This window comes from Triticum aestivum, chromosome 5B, assembly GCF_018294505.1.
Source record: "Triticum aestivum cultivar Chinese Spring chromosome 5B, IWGSC CS RefSeq v2.1, whole genome shotgun sequence".
In the NCBI taxonomy this organism is placed as follows: Eukaryota; Viridiplantae; Streptophyta; class Magnoliopsida; order Poales; family Poaceae; genus Triticum; species Triticum aestivum.
In genome coordinates, this window is record NC_057807.1 from 99,988,797 (window position 1) to 100,014,683 (window position 25,887).

At 45.3% G+C, this 25,887-nt stretch overlaps 2 protein-coding genes across 3 annotated transcripts; one reads left to right on the forward strand and one right to left on the reverse strand.

Annotated features, from left to right (window-relative positions):
- The first annotated feature begins 8,871 nt into the window (after positions 1–8,871).
- LOC123110613 (probable galacturonosyltransferase 13) lies at positions 8,872–13,565 on the forward strand. Its single transcript, XM_044531171.1, has 6 exons — positions 8,872–9,608; positions 10,592–10,650; positions 10,735–10,890; positions 11,056–11,643; positions 11,990–12,292; positions 12,820–13,565. The coding sequence occupies exons 1-6, from the start codon at positions 9,398–9,400 to the stop codon at positions 13,108–13,110; spliced, it is 1,608 nt and encodes a 535-aa protein (XP_044387106.1). The 5' UTR covers positions 8,872–9,397; the 3' UTR covers positions 13,111–13,565.
- A 524-nt stretch (positions 13,566–14,089) lies between these two features.
- Positions 14,090–18,001, reverse strand: LOC123110614 (heparanase-like protein 1). 2 transcript variants are annotated; one of them, XM_044531173.1, is made up of 10 exons: positions 17,732–18,001; positions 16,852–17,072; positions 16,724–16,760; positions 16,138–16,321; positions 15,767–15,915; positions 15,434–15,664; positions 15,146–15,335; positions 14,934–15,059; positions 14,747–14,846; positions 14,090–14,650 (listed from the first exon to the last, which is right to left on the reverse strand). In XM_044531173.1, the coding sequence occupies exons 2-10, from the start codon at positions 17,059–17,061 to the stop codon at positions 14,264–14,266; spliced, it is 1,614 nt and encodes a 537-aa protein (XP_044387108.1). In that variant the 5' UTR covers positions 17,062–17,072; positions 17,732–18,001; the 3' UTR covers positions 14,090–14,263. The 2 variants fall into 2 exon arrangements, with proteins under 2 accessions (XP_044387108.1, XP_044387107.1); XM_044531172.1 differs by having other exon boundaries at positions 16,852–17,103.
- Positions 18,002–25,887: the final 7,886 nt, after the last annotated feature.

Here is a 25,887-nt window from a genome sequence, read left to right on the forward strand (position 1 = left end):
ACGGTTGAGGTCACCTCGAAGCCATACTCCATTGTGGTGAAGCTTCGTGGTGTTGTTGTTGTTGTTGTTGGGAGCCTCCGATTGTTGTGGAGATTGCCCCAACCTTGCTTGTAAAGGTTCGGTCGCCGCCTTCAAGGGCACCAATAGTGGAATCACGGCATCTCGCATTGTGTGAGGGCGTGAGGAGAATACGGTGGCCCTAGTGGCTTCTTGGGGAGCATTGTGCCTCCACACCGCTCTAACGGAGACGTACTTCCCCTTAAAAGGAAGGAACTCCAGTAACACATCCTCGTCTCCACCGGCTCCACTCTTGGTTATTTCATGCCTTTACTTTTGCAAGCCTACTTGTTGTTACATCCTTTGCTTGCTTGTGTGCTAGTTGTTATTGCATCATATAGGTTGCTCACCTAGTTGCACATCTAGACAACCTATTTTGTTGCAAAGTTTAATTGGGTAAAGAAAAGCTTAAAAATTGTTAGTTGCCTATTCACCCCCCCCTCTAGTCAACCATATCGATCCTTTCACTGTTCTATTTTGAACTACTTCAAAATCTTATCAAGGTATGTATTCATTGAAAAACTTATCAAGCGTCCTGATCTATCTCTATAGATCTTGATGCTCAATATGTAAGCAGCTTCACCGAGGTCTTTCTTTGAAAAACTCCTTTCAAACACTCCTTTATGCTTTGCAGAATAATTCTACATTATTTCCGATCAACAATATGTCATTCACATATACTTATCACAAATGCTGTAGTGCTCCCACTCACTTTCTTGTAAATACAGGCTTCACCGTAAGTCTGTACAAAACTATATGCTTTGAACAACTTATCAAAGCGTATATTCCAACTCTGAGATGCTTGCACCAGTCCATAGATGGATCGCTGGAGCTTGCACATTTTGTTAGCACCTTTAGGATTGACAAAACCTTCTGGCTGCATCATATACAACTCTTCTTTAAGAAAACCATTAAGAAATGCAGTTTTGACATCCATTTGCCAGATTTCATAAATTGTGGCAATTGCTAACATGATTCGGACAGACTTTCAAGCATCGATACGAGTGAGAAAATCTCATTGTATTCAACATCTTGAACTTTGTCAAAAACCTTTTTCGACAAGTCTAGCTTTGTAGATAGTAACACTACTATCAGCATCTGTCTTCCTCTTGAAGATCCATTTATTCTTAATGACTCACCGATCATCGGGCAAGTCAATCAAAGTCCACACTTTGTTCTCATACATGGATCCTATCTCAGATTTCATGGCCTCAAGCCATTTTGCGGAATCTGGGCTCATCATCGCTTCCTCATAGTTCGTAGGTTTGTCATGGTCAAGTAACATGATCTCTAGAACAGGATTACCGTACCACTCTGGTGCGGATCTCACTCTGTTTTACCTATGAGGTTCTGTAGTAACTTGATCTGAAGTTACATGATCATCATCACTAGCTTCCTCACTAATTGGTGTAGTAGTCACAGGAACAGATTTCTGTGATGAACTACTTTCCAATAAGGGAGCAGGTACAGTTACCTCATCAAGTTCTACTTTCCTCCCACTCACTTCTTTCGAGAGAAACTCCTTCTCTAGAAAGGATCCATTATTAGCAATGAATGTTTTGCCTTCGGATCTGTGATAGAAGGTGTACCCAACAGTTTCCTTTGGGTATTCTATGAAGATGCACTTCTTCGATTTGGGTTTGAGCTTATCAGGTTGAAAACCTTTTTCACATAAGCATCGCAACTCCAAACTTCAAGAAACGACAGCTTAGGTTTACTGCTAAACCATAGTTCATACGGTGTCATCTCAACGGATTTAGATGGTGCCCTATTAAAGTGAATGCAGCTATCTCTAATGCATAACCCCAAAACGATAGTGGTAAATCAGTAAGATACATCATAGATCGCACCATATCAAATAAAGTGAGGTTACGACATTCGGATACACCATAACGTTGTGGTGTTCCAGGTGGCGTGAGCTGTGAAACTATTCCACATTGTTTTAATTGAAGGCCAAACTCATAACTCAAATATTCTCCTCCACGATCAGATCGTAGAAACTTTATTTTCTTGTTATGATGATTCTCCAATTTACTCTGAAATTCTTTGAACTTTTCAACTATTTCAGACTTTATGTTTCATTAAGTAGAAATACGCATATCTGCTCAAATCATCTGTGAAGGTTAGAAAATAACGATACTTGCCACGAGCCTTCATACTCATTGGTCTGCATACATCAGTATGTATTATTTCCAACAAGTCAGTAGCTCGTTCCATTGTTCCGAAGAACGGAGTTTTAGTCATCTTGCCCAAAAGGCACGGTTCGCAAGTATCAAATGATTCATAACCAAGTGATTCCGAAAATCCATCTTTATGGAGTTTCTTCATGCTCTTTACACCGATATGACCCAAACGGCAGTTCCACAAATAAGTTGCACTATCATTATTAACTTTGCATCTTTTGGCATCAATATTATGAATATGTGTATCATCACGATCGAGATCCAACAAACTATTTTCATTGGGTGTATGACCACTGAAGGTTTTATTCATGTAAACAGAACAACAATTATTCTCTGATTTTAAATGAATAATCGTATTGCAATAAACATGATCAAATCATATTCATGCTCAACGCAAACACCAAATAACATTTATTTAGGTTTAACACTAATCCCAAAAGTATAGGGAGTGTGCGATGATGATCATATCAATCTTTGGAACTACTTCCAACACTCATCGTCACTTCCCCTTCAACTAGTCTCTGTTTATTCTGTAACTCCTGTTTCGAGTTACTAATCTTAGCAACCAAACAAGTATCAAATACTCAGGGGCTACTATAAACACTAGTAAGGCACACATCAAACACCTGTATATCAAATATACCCTTGTTCACTTTGCCATCCTTCTTATCCACCAAATATTTAGGGCATTTCCGCTTCCAGTGACCATTTCCTTTGCAGTGTAAGCACTCAGTCTCAGGCTTTGGTCCAGCTTTGGTCTTCTTCACGGGAGTGACAACTTGTTTGCCATTCTACTTGAAGTTTCCCTTTCTTTCCCTTTTCCCTTTTCTTGAAACTAGTGGTCTTATCAATCATCAACACTTGATGCTCTTTCTTGATTTCTACCTTCGTTGATTTCAACATCACGAAGAGCTCGGGAATCATTTTCGTCATCCTTTGCATACTATAGTTCATCACGAAGTTCTACTAACTTGGTGATGGTGACTAGAGAACTCTGTCAATCACTATCTTATCTGGAAGATTAACTCCCACTTGATTCAAGCGATTGTAGTACCCAGACAATCTGAGCACTTGCTCACTAGTTGAGCGATTCTCCTCCATCTTTTAGCTATAAAACTTGTTGGAGACTTCATATCTCTCAACTCGGGTATTTGCTTGAAATATTAACTTCAATTCCTGGAACATCTCATATGGTCCATGATGTTCAAAACGTCTTTGAAGTCCCGATTCTAAGCCGTTAAGCATGGTGCACTAAACTATCAAGTAGTCATCATACTGAGCTAGCCAAACGTTCATAACGTCTGCATCTGCTCCTGCAATAGGTTTGTCACCTAGCGGTGCATCAAGGACATAATTCTTCTGCGCAGCAATGAGGATAAACCTCAGATCACGGATCCAATCCGCATCATTGCTACTAACATTTTTCAACACAGTTTTCTCTAGGAACATATCAAAATAAATATATGAAAGCAACAACGCGAGCTATTGATCAACATAATTTGCAAAATACTACCAGGACTAAGTTCATGATAAATTTAAGTTCAATTAATCATATTACTTAAGAACTCCCACTTAGACAGACATCTCTCTAGTCATCTAAGTGATCACGTGATCCAAATCAACTAAACCATAACCGATCATCACGTGAGATGGAGTAGTTTTCAATGGTGAACATCACTATGTTGATCATATCTACTATATGATTCACGCTCGACCTTTCGGTCTCCGTGTTCCGAGGCCATATCTGCATATGCTAGGCTCGTCAAGTTTAACCTGAGTATTCCGCGTGTGCAAAACTGGCTTGCGTCCGTTGTAGATGGACGTAGAGCTTATCACACCCGATCATCACGTGGTGTCTGGGCACGACGAACTTTGGCAATGGTGCATACTCAGGGAGAACACTTCTTGATAATTTTTAGTGAGAGATCATCTTAAAATGCTACCGTCAAACTAAGCAAAATAAGATGTATAAAAGATAAACATCATATGCAATCAAAATATGTGACATGATATGGCCATGATCATCTTGCGCCTTTGATCTCCATCTCCAAAGTACTGTCATGATCTCTATCGTCACCGGCACGACACCATGATCTTCATCATCTTGATCTATATCAATGTGTCGTCACGTGGTCATCTCGCCAACTATTGCTCTTGCAACTATTGCTATCGCATAGCGATAAAGTAAAGCAATTATTTGGTGCTTGCATCTTATGCAACAAAGAGACAACCATAGGGCTTCTGCCAGTTGCCGATAACTTTAACAAAACATGATCATCTTATACAACAACTTATATCTCATCACGTCTTGACCATATCACATCACAACATGCCCTGCAAAAACAAGTTAGACGTCCTCTACTTTGTTGTTGCAAGTTTTACGTGGCTGCTATGGGCTGAGCAAGAACCGTTCTTACCTACGCATCAAAACCACAACGATAGTTCGTCAAGTTAGTGTTGTTTTAACCTTCGTAAGGACCGGGCGTAGCCACACTTGGTTCAACTAAAGTTGGAGAAACAGACACCCGCTAGTCACCTGTGTGCAAAGCACGGCGGTAAAACCAGTCTCGCGTAAGCGTACGCGTAATGTCGGTCCGGACCGCTTCATCCAACAATACCGCCGAACCAAAGTATGACATGCTGGTAAGCAGTATGACTTGTATCGCCCACAACTCACTTGTGTTCTACTCGTGCATATAACATCAACGCATAAAACCTAGGCTCGGATGCCACTGTTGGGGAACGTAGTAATTTCAAAAATTTCCTACGCACACGCAAGATCATGGTGATGCATAGCAATGAGAGGGGAGAGTGTTGTCCACGTACCCTCGTAGACCGTAAGCGGAAGTGTTATGACAACGCGGTTGATGTAGTTGTACGTCTTCACGATCCGACCGATCCAAGCACCGAACGTACGGCACCTCCGTGTTCAGCACACGTTCAGCTCGATGACGTTCCCCGGGCTCCAATCCAGCAAAGCGTCGGGGATGAGTTCCGTCAGCACGACGGCGTGGTGCGGTGATGATGTTCTACCGGCGCAGGGCTTCGCCTAAACTCCGCGACGATATGACCGAGGTGGAATATAGTGGAGGGGGGCACCGCACATGGCTAAGAAACGATCCATAGATCAACTTGTGTGTCATGGGGTGCCCCCTGCCCCCGTATATAAAGGAGCAAGGGGAGGAGGGCCGGCCAAGGAGGAGGAGGCGCGCCCAAGGGGGGAAATCCTACTCCAAGTAGGATCCCCCCCTCTTTCCAAGTCCTACTAGGAGAAGGGAAGGAAGGGGAGGAGAAGGAGAAGGAAGGAGAGGGAGGAGAAGAAGGAAAGGGGGGCCGCCCCCCTAGTCCAATTCGGTTTGGGCTAGGGGGGCCGCGCGCCCTACCTCCTCTCTTCCACCACTTGGCCCATGAGGCCCATTGCTTCTTCCTCGTATTCCCGTAACTCCCCGGTACCCCCGAAAATACTCGAATCACTCGGAACCTTTCCGAACTCCGAATATAGTCGTCCAATATATCAATCTTTACGTCTTGACCATTTCGAGACTCCTCGTCATGTCCCCGGTCTAATCCGGGACTCCGAACTCCTTCGGTACATCAAAACTCATGAACTCATAATATAACTGTCATCGTAACGTTAAGCGTGCGGACCCTACGGGTTCGAGAACTATGTAGACATGACCTAGAACTATTCTCGGTCAATAACCAATAGCAGAACCTGGATGTCCATATTGGTCCCTACATATTCTACAAAGATCTTTATCGGTCAAACCGCATAACAACATACGTTGTTCCCTTTGTCATCGGTATGTTACTTGCCCGAGATTCGATCGTCGGTATCCAATACCTAGTTCAATCTCATTACTGGCAAGTCTCTTTACTCGTTCCGTAATACATCATCTCGTAACTAACTCATTAGTTACAATGCTTGCAAGGCTTAAGTGATGTGTATTACCGAGAGGGCCCAGAGATACCTCTCCGACAATCGAAGTGACAAAACCTAATCTTGAATTGCGCCAACCCAACATGTACCTTTGGAGACACCTGTAGAGCACCTTTATAATCACCCAGTTATGTTGTGACGTTTGGTAGCACACAAAGTGTTCCTTCGGTAAACGGGAGTTGCATAATCTCATAGTCATAGGAACATGTATAAGTCATGAAGAAAGCAATAGCAACATACTAAACGATCAAGTGTTAAGCTAACGGAATGGGTCAAGTCAATCACATCATTCTCCTAATGATGTGATCCCGTTAATCAAATGACAACTCATGCCTATGGTTAGGAAACATAACCATCTTTAATTAACGAGCTAGTCAAGTAGAGGCATACTAGTGACTCTCTGTTTGTCTATGTATTCACACATGTATTATGTTTCCGGTTAATACAATTCTAGCATGAATAATAAATATTTATCATGAAATAAGGAAATAAATAATAACTTTATTATTGCCTCTAGGGCATATTTCCTTTAGATCTTTCCGCGGTGTTGAGTGGACTCCCCTCGGCAATGCAATGACATTCGACATGTGGGAATAGAAATGTGCCTCATGGGCAAGACGACTATTCGATGCGATGACAAAGGACCCCTCATCCTCATCGTTATGATTCTCCGTGCCACCAGGATGATCATCGCCAACGCCGTGGTGATCCATCTCGCAACCAGGACGACATTGCGTGCCTGCGGGATGATCCACCGGGATGACTATCCTCGGGAGTCACGATGACTCGTTCATTTTGCGTTTTTGTGTTTGAAGATTGGATCCTTCAGATCCACACTTTTCTTCATCGTCGGCAGTTGTTGTTTTACTGCCTTGGTCCCATGAGGGCTTAGCACAATGACTTTTCGACTGTATATCACAATAATGTTTGCTCGGCACAGGAGAGGGAGGTGCGATGACGGCGGGGAGCCTTTGGTTTGCTCCAGTGTCATAGTCGTCGCTAGGTGGTCTACGGACTATCTGGTGTTCTTTGTACAACCTTGGCAGTAGATGCATAAAAAAAGTTTCTCCGCGCCCCTAAAAAAGGATTGTTAACAATATTTATCATGGTTTATCTACTTTATTTATAGCAAATTGCTCATATATTCAATGTTGGGTTGCAATGCGGCGTGATAACCAGAGCGTGCGACCTCCGCGGCTCCTGACATGTTGCCCGCGTTTACATCTTGACGTCCTTATGAACAAATATCAGAAAGCCACGAGGGCTATTCGACGACTGCAAGGTCGTTGCGCAGGCTACGCACCGAACATGCGCTCTACATGATTACCGTTCAACATTTTGTTCATATATGAAAGAGATACAACGAGGAATGTCGGGGAAACCGATCACCTATGGGGTCACAAGGATCCCTTCTATGTTCGGCGGGGGATTAGTTGCACGAAAAGCAGGTCGAGTCGCTAGCACACAGAGGATTTTTATCCGGGTTCGGGCCGCGAGGATGCGTAATATTCTAGTCCTGCTTTATCTGGTTATATGAGTGTTCTTGAGCCTTTGTACTAGCTATGATGCGCGCTTTGTCCAAAAGTCCGAATCCTCTCTCTGTGCGCCTTGGGCCTCCTTTTATACACAAAGGGGTTGCCACAGTGGCACACAGGAGGTGGCAAGCTTCAGCGATACAAGCTTATCGCTTGATCAACGTAGGACAAGCGCATTTAATGCGATGCCTACGTGTCCTCTCGCTTTATTGGGGATGGCAACAGAGGCCATCCCGTCCCTCGCCGCTTCCCCTCGTCTCGCCACGCGTCTGGGCCGACAAGGCATGCGGTGCCACGCTGGCCAACCAGCTGCTGTGTTGGCAAAGTAGTAGGCTTCCACGAAGATCTGCATGCCACCACGCAAGCGTCTGCTTAGCTGGCATGCTTATCGTCTCGTTGGAGTGATGGTGAGGTGGCGAAACCTTGCCGAGCGCGGGCTCGGCTGCGGCCCAGCGATCATCCCCAACAAGCCCCGCCGGGGGTCTTGGAGCCGTCCCCGGCAAGGGTCTTGCCGGGGATCTTCATCATCTGATCCCATGTGGACCCGTGGGTTGTCGGTCTTTGTGGGGAGCCGCATGCTACCAGTCATGTGCTCTTCAAATCTTGATCTTGAACATTGTCGATGGTGTCAGAACTCTCAACCCCAAGGATGATGGCCTTGCTGGTCTCTTCGCAAGCTGCCCCGGCAAGGGGCTTGCCGGGGCCGTGCAGGTCGCCTCGGCAAGGCTTGTTGCCGGGCGTGGCCCTGCTTGCCCCTTGCTGCTCGCTATTATGAGCATGTGTCTTGATGTTCCCTGTGGCTGTCTTGTCTCCTGCTGTCTTCCTCTGCCTCGCCTAGCCTTGCTGTATGGGTGGCTGCGACCGTCCGTGCGTAAGTAAGGGGTACAGAAGCACCCATACCTTTGTACACCGACAAGGATGATATAAAACTTTTTGATAGGAATAGCTAGAAACTACAAAAAATGAACCTCTGGCTTTGTGAAGCACGTTCAAGAAAGGAAAAGGAAAGGAAAAGCACATTCCATAATAACCTACTCTATTAAATTTAATCAGTCAATCAAGGCTACTAACAATAATACAATGTGGGCCAGGCTATCGTGTAGAGGAGTAGTTAGCCAAGCAACCTTCCCAACAACAAGAAGAAGAGAACAATCAACTAACTCGTCGTGCATTCGGGTTTGAGTTTGAGCCAACCAAACCACGACCCGATCTGACTCCCCATTCTCCCCTCTCCTGTTCATCCATCGGGTCAAATCAAATCCCCTCCTTCCTCCCTCCCCTAATCCCCCAATCTCGAGCTCACCCACCAGGAAGCTCAGATCATCATCAAACCCCTCCCGCACTCCGTCTCCACTCCTCGCGGCGGCAAGCGAGCGCGCGCGCGCAGAGCCATCGGAGCCCCGATTCGGCCTCTGGGGTGTCCAGGAAACAGGGGGAATCAAGAAACCCTCCCCCCTTGCGAGGACCGGGGATCGATCGCTTGGTGGATTGCTGTTGCCTCCCCGCGCACGCCAATGCCGGATCCGGCCGGGCCGGCGGCCGCGTCCTCCCCCTCCTCCTGCCCCGGGCTGCCGTCATGGCGTCTCTGAATCTCGCGGCCTGCCGCGGCCCCCGCCGATGCTCGCTGGATTCTCTGCCGAGGACGGAGCAGGAGCCGCAGCCGGCGGCGACGAGGAGCGACGATGCAGATCCGGCTCTCGCCGAGCATGAGGAGCATCACCATCTCCAGTAGCAATGGGCTGCTAGACTTGATGAAGCTCAAGACCGCCGCGCGCCACTTCTCGTACCGGACCGTCTTCCACACCGTCCTCATCCTCGCCTTTCTCCTTCCCTTCGTCTTTATTCTCACCGCCGTCATGACCCTTGAGGGCTTCAACAAGTGCTCCTCCCTAGGTATGCAACCCTGGCTCGCCTAGCCTGCCCGCTTGTGCTTTTACTTCCATTCTTGGGATGATGTAGTGGCTTGAGGTCTTATCTGCTTTAGAGTTTATACAACATAATGGCTGACAAATGATGCGCAATGCGCTTGTGGGATGTGACTTCTGCAGCAATTTCGCTGGTGAATAACTTGATGGGTTTGACCTAAATCTATGGTACATTGTTATCTGCATCTGCATTGGTGGTTAATAACACGACTTTCCGTTACTACAGTCTAGGGTCCGTTTAGGCCATTTATGTGGTTGCATATGTGCTTAGTAGGCTGATTAACCATTTACAGTTTCTTTGAGCTGTGGAAACCACCTATTTGTTCTCCTGTATATAAGATAAGTAGACATGAGGATGCTTATGAAGAAGCTTAAAGTGTTTCTTTCTTCACCTTGCCTTGATTGTTCAGTGAGAAATTAGTTGCATATTCTGTTCAAGCCGCAGACAGTTTATACAGTAAGCCATGAATGATAGCTATATGCAACTCGCCTAGTTTTCTATGTTATAGGAAGCATCGATATCTTGCGCTGATGTTTAGAATTGGGAACTCCTACAGAGAACCTTAGTTAGCTAAGTAGAACACTAAAATCCTACACCCAGAGGAACGCTGCCATCGTTTCTGAAAAATCAGGAGTCCGGTCTAAATGTTATGCCCAGAGAAAATGGATCAGTTATGTATATCGGCCTATTATCTTAGGCATCCCAATGGCTTTGTATGTCCCATTTTAATCTTCTCTTCTGTTCTATTGTTTAATTTACTTGAATTGGATACCTATGTTATTTACTATCATACCTTGACGACAATTATTTTATTTTACGTACTTCCACCCTTATTATTGGCCGTCTTCTCAAGCATGATTTTTCTTCAATGCTTAAACTTATTCACGATTGTATAATTTGTCAGCCAATCACTTGCTACAAATTCATCACTGATTGTTATCATTTACCAGATTGTCTGGGCAGACGGTTAGGACCACGTCTTCTTGGCAGGGGTGAAGATGGCTCCATGGTATTAACATGTGCTTTGCACTTTCCTTTAATCCTTTTGATGTTTTATTTAGTTTCTAATCGATCGCTGCACTCGAATGTGCAGAGGCTTGTAAGAGATCTGTATAGGATGCTTGATGAAATAAACTCGGAGGAAGTTCCTGTTGATCTAAAAGTGGCAGAATCTTTTGATGATTTTATCTGGGATACAAAGAATAATGATTATGATTTGAAGTCATTTGCTTTGAGGCTGAAGGCCACGGTAAGCATTGATTCTTACAAATGTTGTATAGTGATCACCTAAAGTTGTCAAACGCAAAGAACATTACTGATGCAATTAGTGATCAATAACATAAAGTTTTACCTTTCATCCACTCCTCTTTGTTCAGCAAGTTGCAAACCTTATTGTTTACATAATGACATGCAGATGGAGACCATGGATAAGGAACTGAGATCATCCAGGTTATCAGAGCAGCTAAACAAACATTATGCAGCAATCGCAATTCCTAAAGGCCTTTACTGCCTTTCATTGCGTCTAACTGACGTATACTCCTCAAATGCCCTTGCGAGGAAACAACTGCCACCCCCTGAGTTGGTCCCGCGTCTTTCCGACAACTCCTATTTCCACTTTGTTTTAGCGTCAGACAACATCCTTGCAGCTTCGGTTGTGGTCAGATCAACAGTTAGATCAGCATTGAAGCCTGAGAGGATAGTCTTTCATGTCATTACTGACAAGAAGACCTATCCTGCCATGCATTCATGGTTTGCATTGAATCCTCTTTATCCTGCCATTATTGAGGTGAAGGGTGTCCACCAATTTGAATGGTTGACGAAAGAAAATGGTCCAGTTCTTGAGGCTATAGAAATTCAGCACATTGCCAGAAGTCGTTACCATGGGAATCACCTTGCAAGAACCACTGCAGATGACAGCCCAAGAGTTTTTGCAGCCAAGCTGCAGGCAGGAAGTCCAACATATACATCTGTGCTCAATCATATTCGTATATACTTGCCTGAGGTATAAGAACTTTCTTCTAACTATCTTATGAACAAATTAGCATGTATAAAATGTGATAAGAAGGATGTGGTGAAACACCCAACTGCAAAGATTTATTTTCCTTTCTATAGGATTGGCTACTTGTGAATATATTTTTAGTGTGGTCTTTTGGTGTCAAGAGGCAACCAATATTGCCTAAATACCTTTTGCAGAAATGTATAGCAATTGAAAGTGCTCCATAGCTAGTTGGAAATTCTCATTCTCCTTTTGTTTTTACTCTAGGTAGTGCATAACTGCGTACTTGTTAATGCTTCTTTTTGTTGAATATCCACAATCACATAATAACACTTACAATTTGTCAAAGCAGTTATTCCCAAGCCTCAGCAAGGTTGTATTTCTTGATGATGATGTTGTTGTCCAACATGACCTGTCATCACTTTGGGATATTGATCTAGCTGGGAAGGTAAATGGAGCTGTTGAGACCTGCAGGGGTGGAGATAGTTGGGTGATGTCTAAGAGGTTCAGGAATTATTTTAACTTCTCTCATCCGCTCATTGCCACCAACTTTGATCCATTGGAGTGTGCGTGGGCGTATGGCATGAACATTTTTGACCTTGCTGCATGGAGGAAGACAACAATTAAAGATAAATACCACCATTGGGTCAAGGAGGTAACCATACTCCCTCCGTTCACTATTATAAGATGTTCTAACTATTTTCTGAATAGGATGTATATAGACGCATTTTAGTGTGTTTGTTCACTCATTTCAGTCCGTATGTACTCCATATTGAAATATCCAAAACCTCTTATAATAGTGAACGGAGGGAGTATATATCACGATTTCCATTTTCATATGTACATCTTTAGTTATTTTCATATGTACAAGTTATTGCAACTATTCGATGTCCAGCATGGCCCTTATTTCACCATAAGTTTCTAATTGCACTAACTTAAACTGTATAGAGCACTGACTTCTCAAATATTTGGAGATTTTGTCTTCGCTGCTGAAAAAGTATAGCTGTAGTGAGTGGTGCTGAATTCCATTTTATCAGCATTGCTTTCTGCTTCACATGATAGTTGACACTCTGCTTCACATGATAGTTGACACTCTGCTTGTTCTATATTTAAACATTTATAAATTTTAAATTCATGTTGGAGAGCTCCAGTCTTATTCATTGTATTTTTTTTTGCCTGCAGAATCTGAAGTCAAACTTCACGCTTTGGAGGCTTGGAACTTTGCCACCTGGCCTTATAGCATTTAAAGGCCATGTTCATCCGATCGATCCATCTTGGCACCTTTTAGGTTTGGGGTATCAGGAGAAGACGGATATCTCTAGTGTTCGGAAAGCAGCAGTTATACATTACAATGGACAAAGTAAACCATGGCTGGACATTGGTTTTAAACATCTCCAACCATTTTGGACGAAACACGTGAACTACTCGAATGAATTTGTAAGGAACTGTCATATAATGGAGCCTCAGTTGTAGATTGGCGAGACAAAAGATTCAACAAATAAAGGCGTAAATTAAGTGGAATTAAATTCGTTATTTTGGAGACCGGCATCGAAGGGTATCCAGGGAATGAACATAATTGGTTACATGTGCAGATGCAGCATATTCAATGAATAGAAAGGAATGTTTTGTTCCCATTTACACGAGGATCCCTTTCCTTTTGTTTATTCCATTTGTATCATAGCTCATGAAATTACACTATTGTTTAGGATGGTTCTTTTGTACTTGATGGAGTATTATAAATTGCCTGATTTGGCAGAGTTGATGATAGTCCCATCACTTCTGTAATTGCTGGAGAGTGAGTATACAGTTCACCATGTGAGGAGGGTCAAATTTTGATTTTGCGAAAAACATGCCTGTACATTTTGCACCCAGTGTTTCTGATATATTTATGGTGATCATCTCAAATGAAATACTTGCTTTTCATTCCATGTCTTGGGTCTTTTCTATCTGAAATTTCTCAGGTTATTTTGCATATGATGTATCGGTCATTTGACCATATTGTAATTTTGACTGGAAACAGGGGCAAGGGCTCAAACTGAACCGTTTTCTTTTGTGGGAAGCTGCAGAATTGGCTGAATCACCAAAATCGCAGCTTCCGGATTCTCTTGCCTGGTAGTTAAGTTTGTAGAATCGATTCTAGCAAGCTAGCTTGGAATCTGATGTGTTTGTTTGAGATTCGGATTTTGGAAGGCCTAGAGTCCGAGAATCAGTAGCTGCAGCTCAAACAAAGGCCAGCTTAGTGTTTAAAGTAGAAGCAGCGACTTCAATGTATGCTGGTTGGTGGGTTGATCAGCAGCAGTTTATAATTATTTCTGTATGATTCTTGTTCTTCAATTTCTTATGAAGTATTCCCTCTGTAAAGAAATATAAGAGCATTTAGCGATCTAAACGCTCTTATATTTCTTTATAGAGGGAGTAGGAGACAATCTCTTTCTGAAAGTTTTGATAGATATCAGGAGAAAGTTTTCGAGCTTTTCTTTATTGTGAATTTGTTGAACATAGATGGCCCAATTGGGGCAGAACACATCAACACAAACCATTTTCAGTATTAGTAGAGTTGATCAGGGCTATATTGTTGTAGCTGAAAAACTCGCATGGTATCCTATCTAAAAACTACAGTTCATCGCTAGCAAGCGTCAGCCTCAAAATCTGGGAAGACGACAAAGGCAATGGACAGCGGTGCGACATAGATCGGCGAACTGGCAGAAACTTGCACCGGGTACATCGGAGGGATGTCACCATCCTCAGTGAGCTCCAGAGGAACTCCGTTCAGCAGCATGGTGCGCGCAAGAGGGTTCCCGTCTTGAGCCGTCAGGTGGTATTCTTCCCTCTTCTCCAGCCCATCGGAGGCTTTGCTCCCGACCCAGGAGACCGTCCTCTTCAGGCCATGAACAAAGGAGCTGTCCCTTGTTATCCCCTGCCCTTGCGCTAGGCCGACGTTGAGGTCATTCCTGACGGTGACCATGGACCCCATGTTTTGGCTCAGGTTGATCAAGAGGAGAGCGATACCGCCCTGAAAAGAGCACACCAATCAGCCAACCAGTGACTAAAGTCACAGCACTCTGCTATGTTTACCAAGCCTAAATCAATCTCATGGGGCCACTCTTACCTTCTGCTTTCCGCAATGCGCATAGGCACGCAAGTATGAAGTACCGCCGAAGTCTATGGAAAGAACTCCATTCCCCATTAGTCGATGCCACAACAAGGCACTGAACATTTATCAAAGTTTAGTAATCTGAAGCGTATGCGAACGGTAAAGTATGTTTCTGGCAGGAATATACACTACAGATACTTGCCTGTAGTAATCAGGGTTCGGCACGTAAGTATCGGTGTCGAGGAGGCCATAGTTGCCTCCAATTAAAGTCTGTCTGCAGTAGACCTTGGTGTCATACTTTGCTGACTGACCAAGTTGATCAAGATACCTAGTTAAAACAACAAATTTCAGGATGAGAAGACACGAGAAGAGTGATGGCCGTGATAGTCATTTGTTCTTCTGACAAGTAATTACCAGAAGCTATCCAGGAAAGTATTGGAAACGGTACGGCTGCCGCTGTTATACGCTCCGCCAGCTTCCCCGACCCACGGAGCCGACCATGGTCCATGTCGTTGTATCGTGAGCTGGAGATCTCTGAATGTGTCTGAAACCCTGCTTAAATACTGCGGGTCCAAGATTCTATTGGCCACATGTGGATCATTACCTAATCAAGATTGAATAAATTATCTTGTGCCATCTTTGATATAGGAGAAAAAATAGAAAGAATTAAGGTGTACTACCAAGAACTGAAAAAACACTCACCAGCACCAAGATTGTAAATATGGTGAGTCATTCCTCTGACAACATTTGGCCCAGAGACGTCAAGGAGCTTAGCAAACCATTGTTTGTCATAGAATCCTCCTGGGGCTAGCACCAATGGTTTGCTAGAGTTTTCATATAACTGATTGACGATCTTTTGAAGTTCAACCAGGTCTTTTCCGTATTGTTCAGCTCCCACGCTTGCACCGATTCCACTTCCACTCAGTTCATTACCTAGTAAATGAGCATAGTTACTTATATAGCGCTTTGCACACATGAAAGATGTTCCTTGCTTTGCGAGCAGCAAATATAGTTTTGGGTTTGACAATGTATTACCAAATTCCCATGAATCAATAGGATAGTTCATTGAAACAGTATACCCCATAAACTCCTGAGCGTTGCTTGAATTCCAAGCACCTCCCCAAACACCTTTGCGTATCTGCTTTCGCCCTCGAAGTGCATTAAGACCAAAAGTAATAACTGCACTGAAGAAATTAAACAAAAAATAATTAGAAAATGCACTGCATATATTATTATACGCTGCTAAGATTTTAAAAGAAAGATGATGGGGGTATTTTTAATGCACTAATACTTTATCCCATAATATATGTTGCATGTTCAGAAGTCTGATGTAATCAATCACAACTCGCTTAGAAGAAAATATAGATGGAAATTCCTAAAGATAAGCAACTGGCAAAGGCATTCACCCTGTATTGAGGAACAGATCATTCATTGCATCCCATCTTTCCATGGTTATGCATCCTTTAGAAAATCCAAACAAGCCACTTGAAGCCTTTGTAAATGGTCTGCATGGAGATCCTAAATTTGGTGTTTCATATACCACTTGATCTTGTAAGGAGCCTCCGACTCTGATGCGTAGTGGGCTAAAAGCTACAAGAATAAATTCGGCAGAAATATTCATCAGGGGAAGAAGATGAGGTGCCATCAAGACCATAAACTAGACCGTTATGAAAAGACGGTAAACAAAAAGGTGAAGAAACTGGCTACACAAAAAGGAAAAACTTGCTTAGTGAAGATTCACAAGGATATTTGAGTGGCAGCTCAATTATTGTTAGATGCTAGGTTGTAAATGACTCAGAAGGATATTTTACCCTTCCAAAAATTTAAGAATAAACTGAGCCTCCATAGGGAGTAGTTTTCTTTTTCCGAGAAAACGCAAAGACTTTGCGTTTCTTTCCATTGAAAGGTGGGGGAACAAATTACAGTAGAAAATAGGGGAGCTGTAACTGATAAGTAGAAAATTCTTCAATTGACAATGGTCAGAACACTAACCCTGGATAGCTTTAGCTAGCAACGGATTAGTCAAGTCCTGGAAATTCGGAGAAAGACCAAACTTAGTAATTTGCATAAAATCCAAATTCATGTGATTAATAAGAGTATTCTTGGGATTCAGGACCTACCATATTCAAGATAGAAGCCTTTCCCCATGGGCACTGATCATAGTTGCACTTCTCCGGAGGCCACCAATCAAGGGTAGCACAAATAAACTCATCACTGGTCGCAGCGATCGTCTTGGAGCCCCGTACGATGACGGTTACATCGGAGTAATCTTCCGACACGATCAGCGTAGGCAAGCAAACAAGAAGAAGAAGGAGAGACCACAACCTCATGCTTTCACCACCTGCAAATGGTGTTGTCCACCAAATAGACAACTAGAGCGGTTCAGGCTTATCATGCTCTTTAAATAACGTGATTAGTTGGTATGGAAAGGTCCAAATTCCTGCTCTGTTGGCATAGCTGAAAGTGACAGCCACAGGCCCATTTTCTTCCATATGTCACCTTTTTCCAAGTTTTAACAGGTCAATTCATTATCAGCTTAGCTTTATTCATGTACGATTCGTCGCTGATGAAACGCCATTTTAACTCACATTTTACAAAAATGTTTTCCACTTTGCATGTTTCTTTCAAGATTTTGAACTTCATCAATCGGAGGGTAAAGTTGAAAACATTATCATTTTTTAACAAATTGCCCCAAAGATACTGAAGAAATGATCTACAAACCTGTACTACCTGTTGCGCTCAAATTTGAGCACATCGAAATCCAGCTGAATCTGAAGCTCCAACGGAGCAAGAACACGCTCTACGGCTCTAGTAGCAGTTGTTCAGAGAATGAAACTAAGCAACACCAACTCCTTTCCCAACATACACCTAAACAGTATCGAATCTATTGAAGCAAGTAAAACCAAGCCGGGCGCAGTGGCGATTTGCTGCAGATTTGCAAGCTAGGCTGTGCAGAGAAGGCGAAAGCAAACGGAAACGGAGACGAGGGCCATTAATTACCTGGAGATCACAGCCAAGCCAAGGGATGCTCCGGAGCCCGCTCGGAGAGTCACAGGAAAAAAACTAATGCTCGAAGAAGTGACAGGTCTCTGCGACCAGAATGGGGCCCAGCGGATCAAAGGAAAATATGGCTTCCTTCGCCCGGAGATCCTCGCCGTCGCCGGCGCCGTTTGTCAGAGGCTGCAAAGAGTCGAGCGGTGCTCCTCCGAGAGAGAGAGAGAGAGATTCTTGAAGGAGGAAAAATCCGGAGGTCTGGTCCTCTTTATATCTCTCCCTTTGTGTAAGACAATAGGCTTTGGGGGAACTGGCACAACCCTCTAGGGGTGGCCTATCACACATATATATAATGAGGTGGTATACAACGTTACAATATACACATGTAAATACAGTCTAACACCCTCCCTCAATCTTAGCCACTTTCTAATGAATCTAGAAGGGTAAGATTGCGCCTGCAAGTCTCAAACTGTGGCAAAGGCAATGGCTTGGTGAAGATGTCAGCAAGTTGATCCTTGGAAGAAATAAACTTGATCTGTAGTTGCTTCTGAGAGACACGTTCACGCACAAAGTGATAGTCAACTTCAATGTGTTTCGTTCGGGCATGGAATACCGGATTTGCAGAAAGGTATGTAGCACCGATGTTATCACACCAAAGAACAGGAGGCTGTGATTGGGGTATACTTAACTCCTGAAGCAAGGACTGTACCCAGATGATCTCTGATGTGGCATTGGCCACAGCCTTATACTCAGCCTCAGTACTGCTACGCGAGACAGTAGCCTGTTTCCGAGCACTCCAGGCAATCAGGTTAGAGCCAAAGAAGACAACATAACCCCCCGTGGATCGCCTGTCATCCGGATTGCCAGCCCAGTCTGCATCAGAATATGCTGAAAGACAACCAGAGTCAGACGGCCGAATACGCAAACCATGAGCCACCGTGAAACGAATATAGCGCAAAATCCGCTTGACAGCAGACCAATGAGTGTCACGGGGTGACTGCAGATACTGGCAGACTCGGTTAACAGCATAGGAAATGTCTGGTCGCGTGATCGTCAAGTACTGGAGCCCACCAACAATACTCCTGTACTCTATCGCATCAGAAGTAGAAAGAAGCACACCATCAACAGCATTGAGCTTATCAGTGGTAGACATGGGTGTAGTCGTCGGTTTGCACTTAAGCATCCCAGCTCGCTGCAACAAATCCAGAGAGTACTTCTTCTGCGTCATAACAAGGCCAGCAGCACGAGAAGTAACCTCCACACCAAGAAAGTAATGAAGCTTCCCAAGGTCCTTGACCGCAAAATCAGCACCAAGTGAGCGAACAAGCGCAGTAGCAGCCGACTGAGAGGAGCTGACCAAAATGATATCATCTACATAGACCAACAAGTACATAGTAACCTCAGGCCTTTGAAGAAGAAACAATGAGGAGTCAGCAGTTGATGATGCAAAACCATGAGCACGAAGAACCATTGCAAGACGAGCATGCCAAGCACGAGGAGCCTGCTTCAGACCATAAATTGCCTTGGACAGACGACAGAGATGATCAGGGCGATCCGGATCAGAGAAACCCGGAGGCTGGCGCATGTAAACCTCCTCCGCCAAGACACCATGAAGAAAAGCATTTTGAACATCAAGCTGACGAAGAAACCAACCTCGAGTAACAGCCAGAGAGAGAAGAAGTCTGATGGTAGTGGGCTTGACCACTGGACTGAAGGTGTCTTCATAGTCAAGTCCAAAACGCTGTCGAAAACCACGAGCAACCAGACGAGCCTTATAGCGCTCAATGGACCCATCAGAATGCCTCTTCACTTTGAAAACCCATTTGGAATCAATGACATTTACCCGTGATTGTGGAGGAACAAGAGTCCATGTCTGATTGCGAAGAAGCGCTTGATACTCCTGCTCCATGGCCTCTCTCCAATGAGGAATGCGCATAGCAGCTTGATACGTGCGTGGCTCAGAGGATGGATCTGCGAGAGCAGCAGACATGCACGCCGCTAACCAAGCAACTGTGCCATCGTGACGTTGCTTAGGCTGAAAAATGCCACTCCGACTGCGCGTATGTGGACGTAGAGCAGCAGCAGGAGCCGGCGGAGGCGAAGGTGACGGAGACGTGACGGTCGCCGGAGATGCAGGAATCACCTCAGGCGAGCTCGGGACAGACAACTCTGGGCTGCATGGCGAAGACTGGCCCGACGACAGGGGCTCAGAGGCCATGGGCGAACCAAGAGTGGGCGAGGCCAGCTCCGGTGACACCGGCCCAGACGGCCTTGGCGAGGCAAGAGCAGGCGAGGCCGGCCCTGGTGAGAAGGGCCTAGACACCCTGGGCGAGGCAGGGGCGGGCGAGGCCAGGCCTGGTGATGACTGCCCCGACGCCCTGGGCGAGACGGGGACCGAGGAGGCCGGCCCAGTCAGCGGGGTTGCAGGGCGCGACGATGGCGAAGGCAGCCCAGAAGCCAGAGGCGACCGGGCCAGGACGTCGATCGGCCGTGCATGATCACGGAAACCGAGGCCATGCAGGGGCGCCATGTGCTCCTCATGCACAACAGAAGGTGCCGAGGATGAAGGCGATGGCGACGAAGAGGAAGATGGCGCTTCCAGAATCTCGAAACGAGCCCCACGACCAGTGCCTGCACCATGGTTAGGCAACAATAGAGGAGAATATGCAACATCATCAAATTGGTCAGAAGCAACAGAGGATGAATGCATGACAGGTGGCTCGGTAGTGGACACAGGGAGTTTGGCAAAGGGAAAAACATGCTCATCAAACACAACATCCCGAGAGATGTAGACACGATTAGTGGGCACATGAAGACATTTGTATCCTTTATGAAGAGAGCTATAACCAAGAAAAACACACTTCTTGGAACGAAACTCGAGCTTACGCTTGTTATATGGACGGAGATGGGGCCAGCAAGCACACCCAAACACCTTGAGAAAGGTGTAGTCCGGTTGTTCATTAAGGAGAACTTCAATGGGAGTCTTCATATTCAAAACACGAGTGGGAGTACGATTGATGAGAAAACATGCAGTGGTGAAAGCATCACTCCAAAAACGAAACGGAACAGATGCATGGGCCAAAAGAGTCAGACTAGCTTCAACAATGTGACGATGCTTACGTTCTACTGAACCATTCTGCTGATGTGTATGTGGACATGCTAAACGGTGAGTGATCCCAAGCGACTGAAAGAAGGAGTTGAGGTTGCGATACTCGCCACCCCAGTCCGACTGAACATGAACAATTTTGTGCTTGAGAAGGCGTTCAACATGTTTTTGGAACTGAACAAAAATGTCAAACACATCAGATTTACGTTTGATAAGATAAAGCCAGGTAAAGCGGCTGTAAGCATCAACAAAACTGATATAATAATTATGACCACTAACAGAAGTCTGAGCAGGACCCCATACATCTGAAAACACAAGTTCTAAAGGATGTTTCACCTCACGACTGGACTCCGAAAAAGGAAGTTGATGACTCTTCCCCTGCTGACAAGCATCACACACTGCTACATCTTTATTACTAGACACACTAGGAAGCTCATGACGACGCAAAACATGCCGGACAATAGGTGTGGCCGGGTGACCAAGACGAGCATGCCACTGTGACGGAGATACCCGAACTCCACTAAAGACGCGAGCGACGCCAGGATGCTCCAGACGATAGAGACCTTGGCAGAGCCGCCCACTAAGAAGAATGTCCCTCGTGCCCCGATCCTTAATAAAAAGATCAAAAGGATGAAATTCATAAAGCACATTATTATCACAAGTGAGTTTAGGAACGGAAAGAAGATTACGTGTCACAGATGGAACTCGAAGAACATTGCGAAGTTGAAGACTCCTATTGGCATGTCTAGTGAGAAGTGATGCTTGACCAATATGAGAGATGTGCATACCTACTCCATTGGCGGTGTGGATCTTGTCGGAGCCATGGTAGGGTTCACGAGTGTGAAGCTTCCCCATCTCACTGGTCAGGTGCTCTGTCGCCCCAGAGTCCATGTACCAGTGGGGATCAATGGAGTAGGACTGAGTGTGTCCCTGTGGCTTCTGCGGCGGCGGGCGATCAGCCATGGCGACCTGACGAGCAAAGTTGCGTGTATCCTTCCCGTCATTGCCGAGACCAAGAAAACCCCGCTGGAAGCGCTTGTGACACTTCGAGGCCCAGTGCCCATCGCGACCACAAAGCTGGCACACACGTGGACCGCCAGTCCCTGGTAGCGTCGCAGTAGGAGGAGGGGCCGAGGCAGGTGGTGGTGACTGCCCCGAAGGAGCCTGGATGAAGCAGAGGAGCGACCACCCTTGATGGCGGCGTTTGCCGAGAGGGCGCCGTTGCCCCTGGATCGGCGCGTCTCGACTCGTTGCTCAGTAAGAAGGAGGCGTGAAAAGACCTCGTGTGCTGGCATGGGCGTGGAGTTGCCCCTCTCATTGATGATCTCGACTAGGGCGTCATACTCCTCATCAAGACCATTGACAATAAACGAGTTGAACTCGGAGTCGGTGAGGGGCTGTCCAATGGAGGCCAGCGTGTCGGCGAGACTCTTGACTTTGTTGTAGAACTCAGTGGCGGTGGAGTCAAGCTTCTGACACTCCCCAAGTTGGCGACGGAGCCCAGATACACGAGCCTGCGACTGTGCCGCAAACGAGCGCTCAAGAATAGTCCATGCCTCGTGGGACGTCTTGGCGAAGACAACAAGCCCAGCAACGGCCGGAGAGAGCGACCCCTGGATGGAGGAGAGGTTCGCCTGATCCTGCCCTGTCCAGACACGGTGAGCCGGATTATAGACCGGACCGTGCACGCTGTCAACCAGCGCAGGAGGGCAAGGGAGAGAGCCGTCGACATAGCCAAGCAGGTAGTGACTCCCAAGAAGCGGAAGAACCTGCGCGCGCCAGAAGATGTAATTGTCCGACGACAACTTGATGGTGATGAGATGGCCGAAGTGAAACGGCGGCGGCGGCTGCGATCCCATCGAGGAGACTGGCTGAGGTGAGACCACCGTGGAGACAGTCAGAGGGGCAGCCGACGCGGTGACAGAGGGCGCGATGGCCGCGGTTGACGCCGCGAAGCCTGCCAGCGCGACGTCCTCCGCCACCAGCGGCGCAGTGGCCGAGGGCGCGACAGCCGCGGTTGACGGGGCGGCGGCGGTGTGGGCCACAAGCGCCTGCCCGGGCGAAGTAGCGGCCGGCGGGAGCGTGAAGAGGGAGCCAACACTCCGTGTCCCGATCGGCGCCTGAAGGGAGGCGGCATCCAGCGGCCTCGAGAGAAGCGCCGCGAGGGAGGCCGGCAGAAAACCGGTGGCGGTGGAGCCGGACGCAGCGGCGGACGTCATAGCAGTCGGGCGACGGCGGCGGCGGGCGCGGCGGCGGCGGCGGTGACGGCGGCGGCGGAGGCTGCGGTTTAGGGTTTGTAGGCGGAAGCGGACGTAACCTAACGTGATACCATGTAAGACAATAGGCTTTAGGGGGAACTGGCACAACCCTCTAGGGGTGGCCTATCACATATATATATAATGAGGTGGTATACAACGTTACAATATACACATGTAAATACAGTCTAACACTTTGAAGCTACTCCCCCTGGAGAAAGCTGTGCCTCTCCTAATCAAACAACGACAAACAAATTACTTGGGTCTAAATCTGAACACTGAAGACGACGGTGCTTCTTGCAGAAGTTGTAAAAGATGGACACGTTTTCACTCCCCGCCACTGAATTCTTTCGTGGTCCCAGCCCAAGCTATTTTTTCGTATTGACTGGCAATACATTTTCTGTGAGTAATTAGATTGATCATGTGAGAGTGATGCTAGCAGATTCCCTTTCGAATATTACTGCTTTGATATTAGGCAATATTGACCATTGGATATATGCGGCTGAATGGATGAGATCTGTTAGATCTCAGTAACTCGCATTTTCAATTTGATATAGATACGGACTAGGCATGTGCCCGTGCGTTAACGGGGGTAAAATATTATTTTTGAACACAATAAGAGGACCATGGGATATTTTCTCATGTAGAACAAAATAGATAAAATAGGATTATGATTTGGTTACAAAGTATAGATTTTCTGTCATTTCGTAAATAGATATGTGTCCGTGATTGATTTTCTTTATTGGGTTATGTCAAAGATAAGGGATTGATTGATATTTATTTGCTAATTGACCTTTTAATGGGTTATCAAAGATAAGGGATTGATTGATATTTATTTGCTTACAAGCATGCATTTATTGCTATTGATTGGATACCAAAGATATCCGAGGGAGGACGAAAGGATGAGCGAAAACATGTTTGACAAAAGGGGATACAAAGATGCAAAGGGGCAGATCTAACAAATCTCAGCCGTCAAGCCATGTCAATCCAACGACCCATATTGCTTCAATGGCAAGGGCTTAACTTGTTTAGTGTGCAATTAATATCATATCAAATATCAATGGCAACAATATCCATATAATTAACGTGTAACTGATATCTTACCTAATGTCAATGTACAATTAATTTTCTCCCAAATATCAACAAGTATTGCGCGTGTGCATTTACTACTACCTCTGACCTAGTTTATTTTGGGTCAAACTTTGACCTTTAATTTAACTAAAAAATAACTTATATAACATAAAAATAACATCATTCGAAAGCTCTTTCGAATATGGATTCAACAATATAAGTTTTGTGTACAACTCATATTTTGTTAGTCAAATATACGGTTAAACTTGGACACAAAATACGAAGGGGACCAATAAATCAAAACGAATGCAGTAGGTCCCCTTAGTATTTTGTGTAAAATTTTGACCATGGATTTAATTAACAAAATGTTAATGTATGTCACGTAAAATAGTATCATTGGAAACTAGTTCCAATACGAATCCAACGATATAACTTTTGATGACATGCATTAACATTTTGTTAGTTAAATCTATAGTCAAATTTTGACACAAAATACAAAGATGATCAATAAATCAGGACAAAGGTAGTATAGATGTAGCACGAGAAAGTTGACGAACATAATGTAGTGAGGTTGGTATTATTGGCGGGAGGCATACATGTGGGTCCAGAGATGGCATTTCATAAGTCAATGTAAAGCATTTGCAACATAACGTCGGTGTTGACAACGTAACAGTAAGTATGGGAGTGTTTCAAAATTAGTTGGGCATGGAAAATTATTAGTAAGAAAATCCTACCACGAGTCATGATCATGATTCTCGCAGCAGCAGCGGCAGCAACAACAACAACAAGGAAAATAGGAAAGTCATAACCATAATGATAATAAAAAAGGAGTCATGACTATGATAATCTTGTACTTATGGTGGCCAAGAGAGCATCAATCTTAGATAATGCGCACGCGAAGAAAGCCCAAGGAAACTTGTAATTATCCCTGACTTGAAGAAAGGTCAAAGGATTAATGGAGGATGTGATGTCTCTGGGGCGAACGGAAGTCCAAGTCAGAGATCAACCAATCCACGTCACGCATTTTCAATGCGGATTTAAAAGCGACAACAGGATCAAAAGTGGAGGGAGTGACCCACGTAGGTAGCTTCTATCCACCTTCCATGCAAATTGCTTGTCGAGTGGATATGCTCGGAACTGCTCACTATCGTGCCACCCAAAAACCTATCCTCTCCAATAGGTCTCGTCTCTCAAATCACCAACGATCCGCAGCATACGCATGCTTTTCTTCCTCAAATTGGTCTGACCAGATTCTTGCTTTTGTCCGGACGTAGGCGTAAGATGACTGTGGGAGGAGTGGTCCAGAACTCCAGATGGAGAGCATGCCGCACTAGGCATACATGCGCATCCAACAACTTCGATCCACTTGGAATTTTGGATGCCGCCATTGCTCACCGCATCGGCGGATCGGCCGACCGTGACAGACAACTGGACCACTGTTCGACACTGAAGTCTCGGTTAATTCCTGCCAGCACCTCTGCCCAGGAACGAAAATCCATTTTCCCCGTTGCGTTCGGTCCATCAAATAATTGAAGCTAGTTTGGGCCGGACGTGGAGCTCTTCGGCTGCGTGTAAATTTTTTTTGGCAGGACGTCAGGTGAATGAATCCAGACGATTGGCGCCATGTTCCAGCTAGGTCTTGGTTTTGAACGACTTGGTCAGCGAATGCGCCCGGCTTTGACCCAGCCACTCCATGGTCAAAGGTCCAGTCAAGCCAGCGAGAAAATGAT

Excerpts from the sequence above, each read along its gene's own strand:
- LOC123110614 (XM_044531173.1), bottom strand. The coding sequence starts at position 17,061 with ATGAGGTTGTGGTCTCTCCTTCTTCTTCTTGTTTGCTTGCCTACGCTG. Across the intron at positions 15,916-16,137 it reads GATCTGTTCCTCAATACAGG|TGCAGTTATTACTTTTGGTC; the intron begins GTGAATGCCTTT and ends TAATTTCTTCAG. Across the intron at positions 15,336-15,433 it reads TATTTACAATCTTGGTGCTG|GTAATGATCCACATGTGGCC; the intron begins GTGAGTGTTTTT and ends AATCTTGATTAG.
- LOC123110613 (XM_044531171.1), top strand. The coding sequence starts at position 9,398 with ATGCAGATCCGGCTCTCGCCGAGCATGAGGAGCATCACCATCTCCAGT. Across the intron at positions 10,891-11,055 it reads CTTTGAGGCTGAAGGCCACG|ATGGAGACCATGGATAAGGA; the intron begins GTAAGCATTGAT and ends AATGACATGCAG. Across the intron at positions 12,293-12,819 it reads ACCACCATTGGGTCAAGGAG|AATCTGAAGTCAAACTTCAC; the intron begins GTAACCATACTC and ends TTTTGCCTGCAG.